The sequence below is a fragment of the Ictidomys tridecemlineatus genome, chromosome 15, assembly GCF_052094955.1.
Source record: "Ictidomys tridecemlineatus isolate mIctTri1 chromosome 15, mIctTri1.hap1, whole genome shotgun sequence".
In the NCBI taxonomy this organism is placed as follows: domain Eukaryota; kingdom Metazoa; phylum Chordata; class Mammalia; order Rodentia; family Sciuridae; genus Ictidomys; species Ictidomys tridecemlineatus.
In genome coordinates, this window is record NC_135491.1 from 46,191,645 (window position 1) to 46,204,286 (window position 12,642).

The 12,642-nt window shown below is 41.1% G+C and overlaps 1 protein-coding gene across 2 annotated transcripts in view; it reads left to right on the forward strand.

Moving 5' to 3' along the window:
* The window catches only part of Wwp2 (WW domain containing E3 ubiquitin protein ligase 2), a 130,483-nt gene that overhangs the window by 95,570 nt on the left and 22,271 nt on the right, over positions 1-12,642 (forward strand). For both annotated transcript variants that reach the window (XM_078032600.1, XM_078032601.1), the window contains one exon: positions 6,755-6,844. In XM_078032600.1, the coding sequence (XP_077888726.1) occupies positions 6,755-6,844 (90 nt within the window). The remainder of the gene's footprint in view (positions 1-6,754; positions 6,845-12,642) is intronic.

Here is a 12,642-nt window from a genome sequence, read left to right on the forward strand (position 1 = left end):
TGGTCCTTTGGTTTCCTTTTTTGTGAACTACCTACTCATATATTTTTGTCCATTTTCCTCTTTGGCTTTTTAACTTGCAGAATTCTCCATATATGCTAGATAGTAATCACTTTTCAATTACATGCATTGCAGATATTTTCTTTCAGTTCATAGCTTGTCTTTTCACTTTGTTGGGATGCCTTTTATTTTGCAGGAGCTTAAAATTTTAAATAGCCAAATTTTTTCAGAGGCCTCTTGTAGCTTGTCTAAAATTCTTCCTTATTCTGAACTTGTAAAAGTTTTACACATATATAGACACCCCATGTTTTTGTTGATTTTGATATGCATGTTTTCTCATATTTAAACTCAAGATATTTGAAAGCATTGGCATACCATCATTTAGTGGGCAGTTCTTTTTCTTAGTGGTATATTAAATAGTAATACAATCCATGGTATTTTAAATTTAATGAAAAAACAGATTTTGTATAAATTTTAAACACAATTTTGATGATCTTAAATGTGTTATTTATTGACTTGCTTCTATACCCAATATACTGTATACATCTGAACAAGACAGTATTCATCTTCAGTGTTATTTTTGATGAATGAATACCCCTTGTAGAAATAATATAATTTATTTTATTAATACTCTGCTTGGGCACATTTAGGTTGTTTCATCTTTTCTATAACTGCTGTAATGTGCTGTAACAGACGCATGCATGGCCATATCTCTGACACGTAACTATTTCTTCAGGCTGTTTCCTGGAAATGGAGCTGGTGAATTAAAGGGTAGTCAAATGGGAAGAGTTTTGGACCAAGTTGCCAAATTGTCCTTTGGGGAAAGAGAATACATTCATTTTTGCACCCACCAGCCATTTTTGAGAAATGTTGCCAACATTTACCTGAAAAAAATTTTTTTTCAAAGTTTTATAGACACCATCTCTAAGAATTTCTTGCTTGTCTGTCAAAGCATACATTTGAAAATTGCCAACTTCCATTGAAGAGCTGTGGGGACTTTCTCAAGCAAAGAAAATGGAATGGTTGGAGACTAAGGAGAAGAAAACCAAACTTAATTCAGAGCCTCAGTAGCTGAATTTAGCCTATCCTCCTGGATTTAGAAGGCATAAAGTACTGTTGATAGTTGTGGAAAGGAGGTTAGTGTGCTTAGTTTTCAAGGGTAAATAAGTATTTCAGGAAAGGTCCTTGGGGGGAGGGACTAAATTAACACATTTCCTACTCAGTTTACAGAGGACCTACTGAGGCTATAACAGTGAGCAGGACAGAGAGATGTTCCATTTTACCTGGGTCTCTGTCTCACAAAACAGGCTGAACACTTACCTACAGAGGAAGTAAATCTCATGGTTCACCCCAGAAGTGGACTATAGGAATTGGTGCTAATGCGTTTATTATAGGAACATAAAATTAAAACAAACAAACAAACAGGAGTTTTATGTAATATTTGCCTGTGGCGAGTTGAACTTCTACATAGGCTGCTTTAAGAATACTTGAATACTTCCAGTATATTCTTCCAAAGTTCAGTTTTTGTTTCAGTACCAGCAAGACTTGTTTTTTGTAGGGCGTGTAAAGGTTCTGGCTTGATTGTTCTCCAGTGGAGAAAGTGTCTTTTGCTTGAGAGTCATCTTTACTAATGCCCAGTGCCTGGGGAATAAAAAGTGAACAAATTCATGACTAATACAAGTTAATAATTCCCTTACTAAGATTTGAGTTTTTGAGCATTCCAACCTGTGCATTTATAAGAATCATTTAAGGAAAATTCTGATACTAACCTGAGTTCCTCCCCCCACGTCCCCAATCATTCCAATTTTATCCCACTTTTGGTGAAATGTTTCTGTTCAAACACAGGAGGATCTGACTAAGAACGATGTTGACCAGGATGGGTGGATACGTGCTGCAGTGGCAGACCACGGAGGATTAACTTCCTAAAGACCTTTTAGGAAGTCTGCAAGAAAGTGTGGTTCAGGTGACCAGACATTGTCCTTTCAGATAACATAGGACAGAGATGATCTACCTCCTCCTAATGATGGGATTATTTTCTAGCCCTTAACTTTTTAATGGTGGCTATCATTGGGAGATTGAGTGTGGAGAAGATGCACAGAGGAGTAAAGGGCACCCATAGGAGCCAAGATAATTTAGGCAAAATAAAAATTATGTCAGATTAATTGAAATTGGAGACTGTATTTAATATTTTTCTGACACAAAGACCCCATATTGTCTACCATCTGACTTAATGTTATTTATTGAAGGCCAAAGAGCAACGAGTTGATGGTACCTGAAACAAACCTGATGTTTTGAACCCTGAGAGCATCAAAGAAGGCTATTTATCAGGAGCAGGTAGGGCCCGGGTGACTGAGATACAGTATTAAGTGAGACCTTTGGGCTGTTAGTTAAAAAGCTTTTTAATCTTAGCATGGAGAAGATGCTATAAGGGACATCACCTTCTTGGTGTGGGGAGACCAAGCCAAGCTAGTTGGAAGGCTTCATCCAGCAGCTACCAAGAAGGGAGAATCTGGAGGCTCATGTGGCTGATGGTAGGATGACCGCCCGCTGCACATGAACGAAGGGAAGGTACTTGTATGATTTGTGTGTAGCTGGCAGGTCAGGGAGTTAGAAGGAGTTAAGAGTTAGAGGGAGGCAGGCCAGAGAGCAGGGAGGACCCACATGGACGATTAATCTGAACAGGAAATTTTTATAGGAAAAATGTAGATATGAAAAAAGAAGGGAGAAAAGAGCTTGTTTGTCTGATAACTATATTTTTCTGTCTAAGCCAATTAAGAGGATTCATAGAAGGGTGCCAAGATTTGCTGAACAATAGCAGGCACTAAAAGAGAGACTGATTTCTAGAATCAGCTGCAATCAAAGATGGGAAGAAAAGATCTTGTCTAAGCCTGCATGCTCTAAAGAGCTGTTGGACTTTACAGAATACAAGGGAAGAGGAGAAAACACTGATTCTGTTCCTGGCAGTATGTGGCAATTCCACTGTGCCAACGAAGGACTTTTACTTCATGGACTTTGAAGTATTATCTTCAAATTAAAATATTAGCCAAAGTATAATGAAACCAGAGTTTTTCCCTTGACTCAGATTAAACATAAACAAAGTCAAAAGTGGATTCTTCTTACAAAATGAAAAATCTAACAAAAGAACTTTTTAAATAAAAGAACAATGTGTTCAGTTTTTTTTAAATCTCAGTTGCTACAATAGATGATTTGTCTTTATAAATGGGACATCTCATCCAAATATTATGGACAGTTTTCCAAATAGTGACTGCAGAATGGGTAAATTAGTGGTGGTGCTGGGGTTTTTGTACTAAAAACTGCCTAGAGAACCCGTTTCTAAGGAAGGGAAGGCTATAGCTAGTTTCTTGGGGAATGCTGACGTGTTCTCGGGTATTAAACTGTACTAGGGTCAGAAGTTTGCTTTCATTGTCTCTAGGAATTTCCATATTTCAACACTCTTTTATTATCTTTTTGTAATGTGGGGATTGAACCCAGGAATTCTGTGCCATTGAGCTACATTCCTAACCCTCCCCCCCTTTTTTTTTAAGTTGTAGATGGACATAATACCTTTAGTTAATTAATTTATTAAAATTTTTTTTTTAGTTGTAGATGGACACAGTACTTTTATTTATTTATTTTTATGTGGTTCTGAGAATCGAACCCAATGCCTCACACATGCTAGGCAAATACTTCACCACTGAGCCATGGCTCCAGCCTATGTATTTATTTTTTTATGTGGTTCTGAGGATTGAACCCAGTGCCTTGCATGTGTTAGGCAAGTACTCTCCCACTGAGCCACATCCCCAGCCCCCTAACTCCTTTTCTTTTTTTACTTGGAGACAAGATGTTTCTAAGTTTCCTAGACTGACCTTGAACTTAATGATCTTCCTGCTTCAGCCTCCCGAATTGCTGTGATTACAGGCATGAAGCTGTGCTGGCTTTAATGCTTACTTTTAAGCTAAGTATCTTGGCCTTTCTTATTTCCAAATTTGTATGAATAAAAAGAGTATCAGATTTGATACTTTTTCCTAAGCAGGCAGAAGGTGATTGGTGACTTAGCGAATGGCTCCATGTGCCACCCGCTTTCTTTGCAAAAGATCGTCACAGGTGAGATACCAACCTCTGGAGCTGCAATATTTGTTACTCTTCTTTTTTTTTAAATTCTGAAGGGCATTCAGAGAAAGATCTTTTCCTTGCCACTTTGCTAAGAGATTCTGCGCTTTTAACAAATATTAATAAAATACCAAATGGGTCCTGAGGATCTTCCTTGTATACTGGAAGGAAGCAGGGCATCTGGGTCAGGTCCCCAGGAATCTGTCCAGTTAGAACGTGATCACACATACCCAGGAGAGGAAGTATTCCTGAGTGCATTTTAGTGGTGTCAGTACAGAAAAGGAAGTGGGAGATAGCTTGAGACTATCTTATACTTTGAATTTCTCCAGAATACATTGCATCTTAACCTAGTGTGTAAACCAAATATAATTTAGGAGTATATTTTTTGGTAACAGCCACAGGTAGACAACGAGCCACAGGTAGACAACTGATCAAACTCTGTGTAAATAAGGCAGAAGCTGGCCGTAGCCCTTCAGATGACTTCTCTACTTTGCACTTGGCCTATTGAAGGTCACTGCTCACAGTGCTGGGCTGAACTCTCTGGTCCCCTTCTGCTTCTAAGTGCTTCCTGATCCATGAATCATTCTTTGTTCAGACAAACTCTGTGATATTTAATTTGTCTAAAGTTTTTCTTTTAACAGTAGCACTCTAGTACTTAGCCCCGAAGCTGACCCCTCTTGGTTGTGTGTGTGTGGAACCACCAGACATGGCTGCCCTCACAGCTGGCCCTTCCTGTGATGGAAAAAGTGCAGCTTCTTTCAGTGGATTGTATCTGAGAGGAGGGTTGAGGCAGCCTAGAAATCAAGCCCATGGTCCCATTATAATACCCCCAGCCATCTTGGTCCTGCAGGGTCTCCTCCCTTGATGTCAGTGCTGGGGATACCTCTTTGATTCTGAGATCAGGATGGGGAAAGTAACTTGTTTGGTCCCTCTACATTTCATTTCTTCCTCCCTTTCTTCCTTTCAGCAAGGTATGGTCAAACTCATGGGCTTCTGGGGCAGAGCTGAGTTGCTCTGAGCTCCAGTTCCCTTGCTGATGGTGGCATTCCCACCAATGGATGGACACAGGGGTTGCGTGGCGGGAAGTATTGGTCCACAGCTCACTGCAGAGTCTCATTCTTTGCTTTAGAAATCTCGTGCATCTCTGTTTCTGAACGAGTTTCTAGGGGCTGACCATGGTAGCATGAAGATATACATCCTTGTTTAAATGAAAAGTGACACTGAACACAGCTAACATCTATCGTAGTAGATGCAGCAGGCTTAATAATAGAGTAAGGACATGCTTCAGTATGTAGTCAGCTCTGCTGTAGGTAGCATAGGTGGTCCTAAGAATCATCCCGCTAAGCAAAATCACGCAATAAAACCATAGCCCTTCTGGGAAGAAATGGGTAAAAGGATTAGCACTCAAGAAATTTGTCAGTGCCACATAAACCATCTAGGAGCTTAATACTAATGGTAGCACAGCTTTACACATGTTCAATGATTAAGAAGTACACAGCCCTGCTGCCAAATGGCAATTTCCCTGGATAGTTCCTGGAGTTGCCATGTGGAAGCAGGTGGTGGGAGGGCAGGGGCTTGTGGCTGTTACTGTGAGCTAAGTAACTTATCCTGAAATCAGATGGAACATGTCCCAATCTTACCATGTGGGACCATCTGGTGCAGAACTTGAGGAGGTAAATGGAGGTGGCTGGTGGATGACTGGGTTTTGTGTACTTCTGTGTGACCACTTTTAGCAGAGGGAAGTTTCTGTGTTCATCCATGTATAAGTGAACACATAATTCTTATTATATTATTCTCTCATGTATCAGTTACATTGGAACAAAATGAGTATAGATTGCTGTATTCCAGGTGAGTAGTTCTAGGGAGGGTGTTGCAGATAACAAGAATGTTGGGGTAGTGCTACTTGGCTGTATTTGTACTGTTAATGCTCATGGTTTCTCTGAGTCACCTGCCATCTTGTCATCCTTCCTTTAGCACAGATGAGCCCCTCTCAGCACCCAATTTCATATTAACTTTCTCATAGACTGGCCTCTTGGATGATCAGTAAATAATAGTATGCTGTGTTTCTCGATTCACCTGGATTTCTTGTAAAGATCCTCTGTGAATGAATCCCATGCTTTAAACAAATTTTATCATGAAATATATGATGGTAGGAGAACATGGTTGGCCAAATAATTTGTGCCTTTAACAGAGTGTGTTGCCTGAACAGGCAAGAGGGTCCATAAATAAACTTTGGAGAGGTCCATAAAACCCAGAAATTGCATATGTATTTTTGTCCTAAGTGTATTTTGGAAGGAAAGGAACCTCAGCTTTCATCACATTCCTAAAGGGATCTTTGGCCCTGATATGACCAAGAAATACTGATTTCAAAAATCCACAAATGTAGACTCATGTGGGTGGTTTAGGGGATTTACAGGGTACTTTTCGTGACCCAGGACACTGATCCCACAAAGAGAGGCTACTGTAGTTTCCTCAGAAACGTTCCTGGATGCCACATTTAGCAACGGCAGGGAGCTGGTGTGACCACTGGGTCAGTGTGATGCTTCATCTTTACTGCTTTTTCTAAATTCAGTGGTGAAGGGTTTTCTGGCTGGTGGGCTCTGCCTTACAGCCATGCATCTCATGTCTCCTTGGCTTTGTTTTCCAGATGGGAGCAGCGAGAGCTGCCCAATGGCCGAGTCTATTATGTTGACCACAACACCAAGACCACCACCTGGGAGCGGCCTCTTCCTCCGGGGTAAGGCCTGAGATTCTAGAACTGGAGTAAGAGTCACTCAGTGGCTTTTCCACCATTTCCTACCACAGCTCTTTCTCCCTGTTGTCTACTTGTTTTCTTTCCCTTCCCCATCTACTTTCTCTCCTTTTTTCCTCTGTTTTCCTTTCTCTCTACATGCATTGCGTTGACCATGACTGATGGCGATGGGCTGTATTAAGTGGGGTTCAGAGCTGACATGTAGGTAGGCAGGCAAGGAAAGCCTTCTGGGCCTCAGCGTCTTGAGGCCTTAGTCACGTCACCATACAGAGACATCTCCTTAGGGCCAGGTGTTCAGTTCATTTCTTTGAAGGTAGCAAAGCATGGTGATATTGATCTTGGATCATTTGACTGGGTTTTTTTTTTTTTTCATCCAGTTTCCTTAATCCTGTTCTCATTCTTAGAATGGACTAGAATTTTTAGAGAATCTCTGGGGAGTAGGCTCAGTGGCAAAGTGCTTGCCTATAAGGCATTCAAACCCAGGCATCAAAGACAGACAGACAGACAGACAGACAGACAGACAGACAGACAGACACACACACACACACACACACACAGAAGAGAGAGAATTTCTGAGGGATAAAAAGGCATGAGAAGGTGGATAAAGAAGACTGATGAGTTTCTTTGCACCAATGTGCCCCAAAAGGCAGAGTCTTCTCATTCAGCTGGACTTGGTGAGAACACAGTTGGGTTCTCCAAAACCAAAGGATGAGAGAGGCTTCCAGGGGAGGGAAGACTGTCCAAGTTCAAGGAGAAGGGGTTGGATTTCCTGTTTGCCAGGGACAGAAAGTTCTTTGCACATGTATCTCCCAGTCCTGAGAAAATGTATTCTGCTGCCAGGAGAGAATCACCCCCGACTAGAGCAGCCATGAAAGGGTTCCTGAATAAAATATGAGCACTTCCCCTTCCAGAGTGTGCCCAGGAAGGGAGTCAGTTTCTAGGGAGACTGGGAGAGCCCCGGTGCTTTGTTGGGCTCAGCTGTCAGGCGTGTTCCAGGCAAACACCACCTCACCTTCTGGCCCTACAAATTTCCATGGATGGGCTGCTTTTAGCTTCAGTTTCCAGTAGAGTACTTGAGTTTTCCTCCTCTTCCTTGCCCGCCTCAGAATGGAAATCATAATTTGTCATCGTTAGTGCTCACTCTGTTTTCTGCTTTGACTTGAAGTTAAATAAGTTACTAGAGTTGAACATTGACTTCTTAATTTAAAATAATACTAAAATATTGTGTTATGTGGCAATGATGGAAAATATCGTATTATTTTGGAAACTTTCAAGAATAATAAGCCCCTACAGACTCAATGTTCAGCTTCAGTTATCAACTCATGGCCGGTTTTGTTTCATCTGTACTGGGAGCCAGTACATTATAATGGCATGTGGACAAAATCTGGTCCTCTACCTGCTTTTGTAAATGAAGTTTTTAATTTTTTTTTTGTATATGAAGTTTTATACAGCCCTATTCATATTTTTTGTTGTTGTTATTTTGTTTGCAGTGCTGGGGATTGAACCCAGGGCCTTGTGCATGTTAGGCAAGTGTTCTACTACTGAGCCATATTCCTGGCAGTGCTCACTGTCTAAATATCATCTGCTTTCATACTTCAAGCAGAACTGATTAATTGCAACAGAGACTATATGGCCTACAAAACCTAAAATATTTATCTTGTGGCCTTTTGTAGAACGAAATTGCTGGTTTCTGATTTATAACCCTCATCCATCTCCCCCTACACTCTGATCTAGATAATTTGGAGCATATCTCATTATATCATTTACCCATATTTTAATATGTATTTATAAAAAAATATTATCATTAAAAATGATAAACCACAGGTTTATTAATAGTATGTTCTTCATATTGTCAAATACCTAGTCAATATTTGAATTTCTCTAATTGTGTAACAAATCAAACATTGACATTAACAGTATGTATCGCACACTTGCACTTTGTGTATTTACAAGGTGTGTGTTTGAAAGCAGTAGGAACTCTATGAACCTGCTGTTACTGCCCCTTAACTCTCTAGTCTGTAAGGTAGACCTTGACCTGGTGAGTGTTTGTATGGAACTGAAGTAAAGATACAATTCTAAGGAAGGCTGGAGATTTACTTTTCTTTAAGTAAATTCAGTTCAAGTGGGACACTAGATGAATCTTTGTTCTTCCTACGACAGTTTTAATGTTCTCCTCCAACTTAGTGAGTTTTAGGCAAAGAGCTTTGAGCCTCTGGCTCTTCATTCGCTAGTAATAGTAGGGAACCCAGAAAGAACACAGTGAATTCTTACGACTTTATTGCTGAATAATGGGAGAAGTTCTGTCCTAGCGAAGTGTAAACCATGGTGAGAGCAACTTGGAAATTACAGATAGAGCCACTGGCTCAGCAGATTTAGTCACCAAGGAGCAAGATTGAGCCAGAGGATCCACTTTAGCAGGGCCCTCCCTTATAGCAAATCTCTGGGAAACATGTAGGCAGACTGGTCATTTTATCCAGGAGCAATGAATTGGACCTAGTAGGATGATTGTGGTCACTTGCTCCTTAGTCACTCTTAAGCAGTGCTCAGAAGCAGAGAGAGAGAGATCACTGTAGAACGTCAGGGTAGGGAGAGCCTCACAGAGAGTGGATCAGACTGTTGCAGGAAGGGCCGGACTTACCTAAGAATGGTAAGGCGATCCAGGTTAAGAGGGAGAGTGGAGGGGCAGCATGTATGTGGAATGTGAAAGACATGTTTGGGGAATGATGCCTAGAACAGTTTTGTTGGAGTGAGTGGTTGGTGTGAAACAAAGATGCTCAGAGTGTGTCCAGTGAGGCCCTTGGGTTTGGTGATGCCCACTGGAGTCAAAGATGGCAGAAAGACTGAAGGGGTCCCCAATCACTGTGCCATTTTTATGTATTATGAGTCTGCATTAGATTTCATCTGAAATGAAAGGTGGGTTATGCTGCTTAGAAGTTTGAAGTTTACCCATCCAGAGGACTTCTAGTTAAAACATGTGGGTTGAATGTTTGTTTCCATTCTTCTTGAAAACCCACAGAAATGGCAATAAAGGTCTGAAAAAAAAATCAGAAACCTTAAAAAATAAGGACTGAAAGAGGCAAACAGCATATGGAGGAGATGTTAATTAGTTGAGTTGCTGAGAGATAAATGGCAGAGCTGAGAAAGCGGAAACCCAAGTCTGTAGTATGAGGTGTCCAGCAGGAAGCTGGCCAGCATGCCCCGGGGAGCCCTGGGAAACCTCAGCTATTACAGACACCAAGGAGGGCTGTGGAATGAGATTGAAGCCTGAAGGTCAGTTGAAAATTTGTGCAGTGAGTGCTTAGATTGTCAGGTTGTTGGCCATCATGCCATTCCTGGCCAACCATGCACACGCACACATATAGGCACACATAGCCTCCTGCTGACCCTAAGAAGCTCCTCAGAGAGCAGAATCAGCCTTAGGGACAAGCCACAGCTGTAGGAAGGAATGAACTAGAGAAAGGGATTAAGTGAGGATGTGGTATTCAGCCCTTAGGAAAAAGACTAGAAATTTTTTATTGCTAAGAAAAATGATCAGTCTAAAGGAAAGAACTACAGATTGTCTATGTGGGGACCTTCTGATGAAACAGCTGAGCCTCTGCTGACCACTGTGCAGAGGAGCTACAGTCAGCAGCCCCACCTGAGCGCTCTGAGCTTCTAGTCGCATGGTAGTAGCTCTCTTATAAATGTGAACAAGCCGCCAACAATCAGCAGAAAGGGACAAAAAGGGACTTGGTGAAAACAGTATAGAGAGCTGAAAGCAAACAAACTGCAGCAAGAAAAACCCAACTATGATTAACACCCTCAAGGATTTGGGGAAGAAATATGGGCTCTGTGCAACAAGAACAGGGGGCCATGAAATGATCCCTTCAGGAAGCAAGAGCTGTTAGAAGTTACTGTGTGTGACAGCAGAAGTAAAGAATTCAGGGGCTGGAGAGATGGCTCAGTTGGTAGAGTGCTCGCCTCCCATGCAGTTCAATCCTCAGCACCACACACACACACACACACACACACACACACAAAAAAAAAAAAAATCAGGAGAATGACTGAAAGATAAATTTGGAGATAAGAAAATTAGAAGTTGAATTTAGGGAGATCTGGCATCTGAATACTGGTTCTAGCAAGATCAGAAATAGGATAAGAAATGATCAAAAAAAATTTAAAAATCAAGAAAGGATCAAGAATTAAGAATGTTACAACAGCTATAGAGTGAGACCATCACAATTCTGACAAAAAATGATTTCCTGTCTTGAAACCAACTTCTAAATCACCTTTTGTTCATTTTAACATTGAAGTGTTAGGGTACAAATAAAGGTATTTTTAGATATTCTAGCTTTCAAAATATTAACTTTGGTGTGTCCTTCATCGGAGTCTCCTAGATCATTTATGCCACCAAATAAGAGGAAGCGGCGGAAGAAGCAGCATGGGATGTAGGACACAGGGGCCTCAACTGAGAGAATGTGGAAGTTTCTAGTAGGAAGAGGAGAGACAGCTCAGGATGAGGGTGGAGAGCAGTATACAAATTAGATGAAGAGTGTGGAAAAGATGTGGCTGAGGGGTTGATGCCACCTAGATTATATCTAGACATTATATCTAGATGACATCGAGATTATGTCTAGAGTCAGTCCTGATTTCAAGTGAAGCTGGATCTAGCGGGGCAATGATGTTATGAGGAAGCTGACTTTTCTTCTATTCTTCTGCTTTGCCATCTATTGGCTCAGCTTCATATTGTATTTTAATCTGGAGCTGAATTAGTGATAAGTTCTTAAAGCCAAGCAGAAAGAAACAAGGCAGTTCTTACCTCCAGAAGAAAAGCAAAAGAATTACCTGAGTAGGAAGTGTGTTTCTAGTATTCTATGTCATCACAATATAAATGCTGAATATTGATTTAACAATGATTTTCCATATTTAAAATGAGGGGAGGAGATGGCAGTGTGTGTAATGAGGGATAGAATATAATAACTTGATCCTCTTTTACATAGTGGAAAGTGCATAAGGAACAGGGAACACGGGGAAATAAATAATGGAACGGCATGTTGTTTAGAGGCATGGATATACATACATACATAGAAGAAGCGGGTGAGAGTTGAAAGTAGTTTCCTCTGGGGACCAGGGATGAGCAGTGGGGCTCATATTTTTCATTATATACCTTGTTGTCCTGTTCACATTTGAAAGCCATATAGAGGTGATTTCTTTGATAATAATACAAATGACTACTTTGGAGAAGCTATGAGAGTGGTGGATAGCTCCACATTGTTGTGAGCCTTAAGTGCTAACTAACAGACCTTGGCTTATGGGTGGCAGGAACCTATAGTGTTTTTGAGCAGCAACAGGACCTTGAAGCCAACCCAATGTGGTAGTTCTGATGGCTGTTTATAGTCTGATTCTGCATGGGGAGATTAGCTCAGGTAGGCTGCCGTAGTCCAGGGGTGATGTGGTACAGGCTGGATATTGAAATGGAAAGTCAAGGGCAGAGAGACAACAAAACAAGAAGCACTTGGACTGAGTAATATTCTGAAGTCAGCGAGGACGTTGTGGTACAGTATCATCCCTGGGAAGAAAATGTGGGGAAGACTCAGATATGGGGAGAGCTGTAGCATTTATTTGAATTCAGAGGGACAGAAAGTTATCAAGGTATGGCTGTCTGGTGGCAGGTAGGATCCAGATCCAATCTGGGAGCAGGCCATTGGGTCTGGGAACTGCTTGAGGGGAGACCACTTTTAGTGAGGTCATGAGTTTTAAATTGAAAAAATCATTGAAATGATGGCAAAAAAGCCAACTGAGAG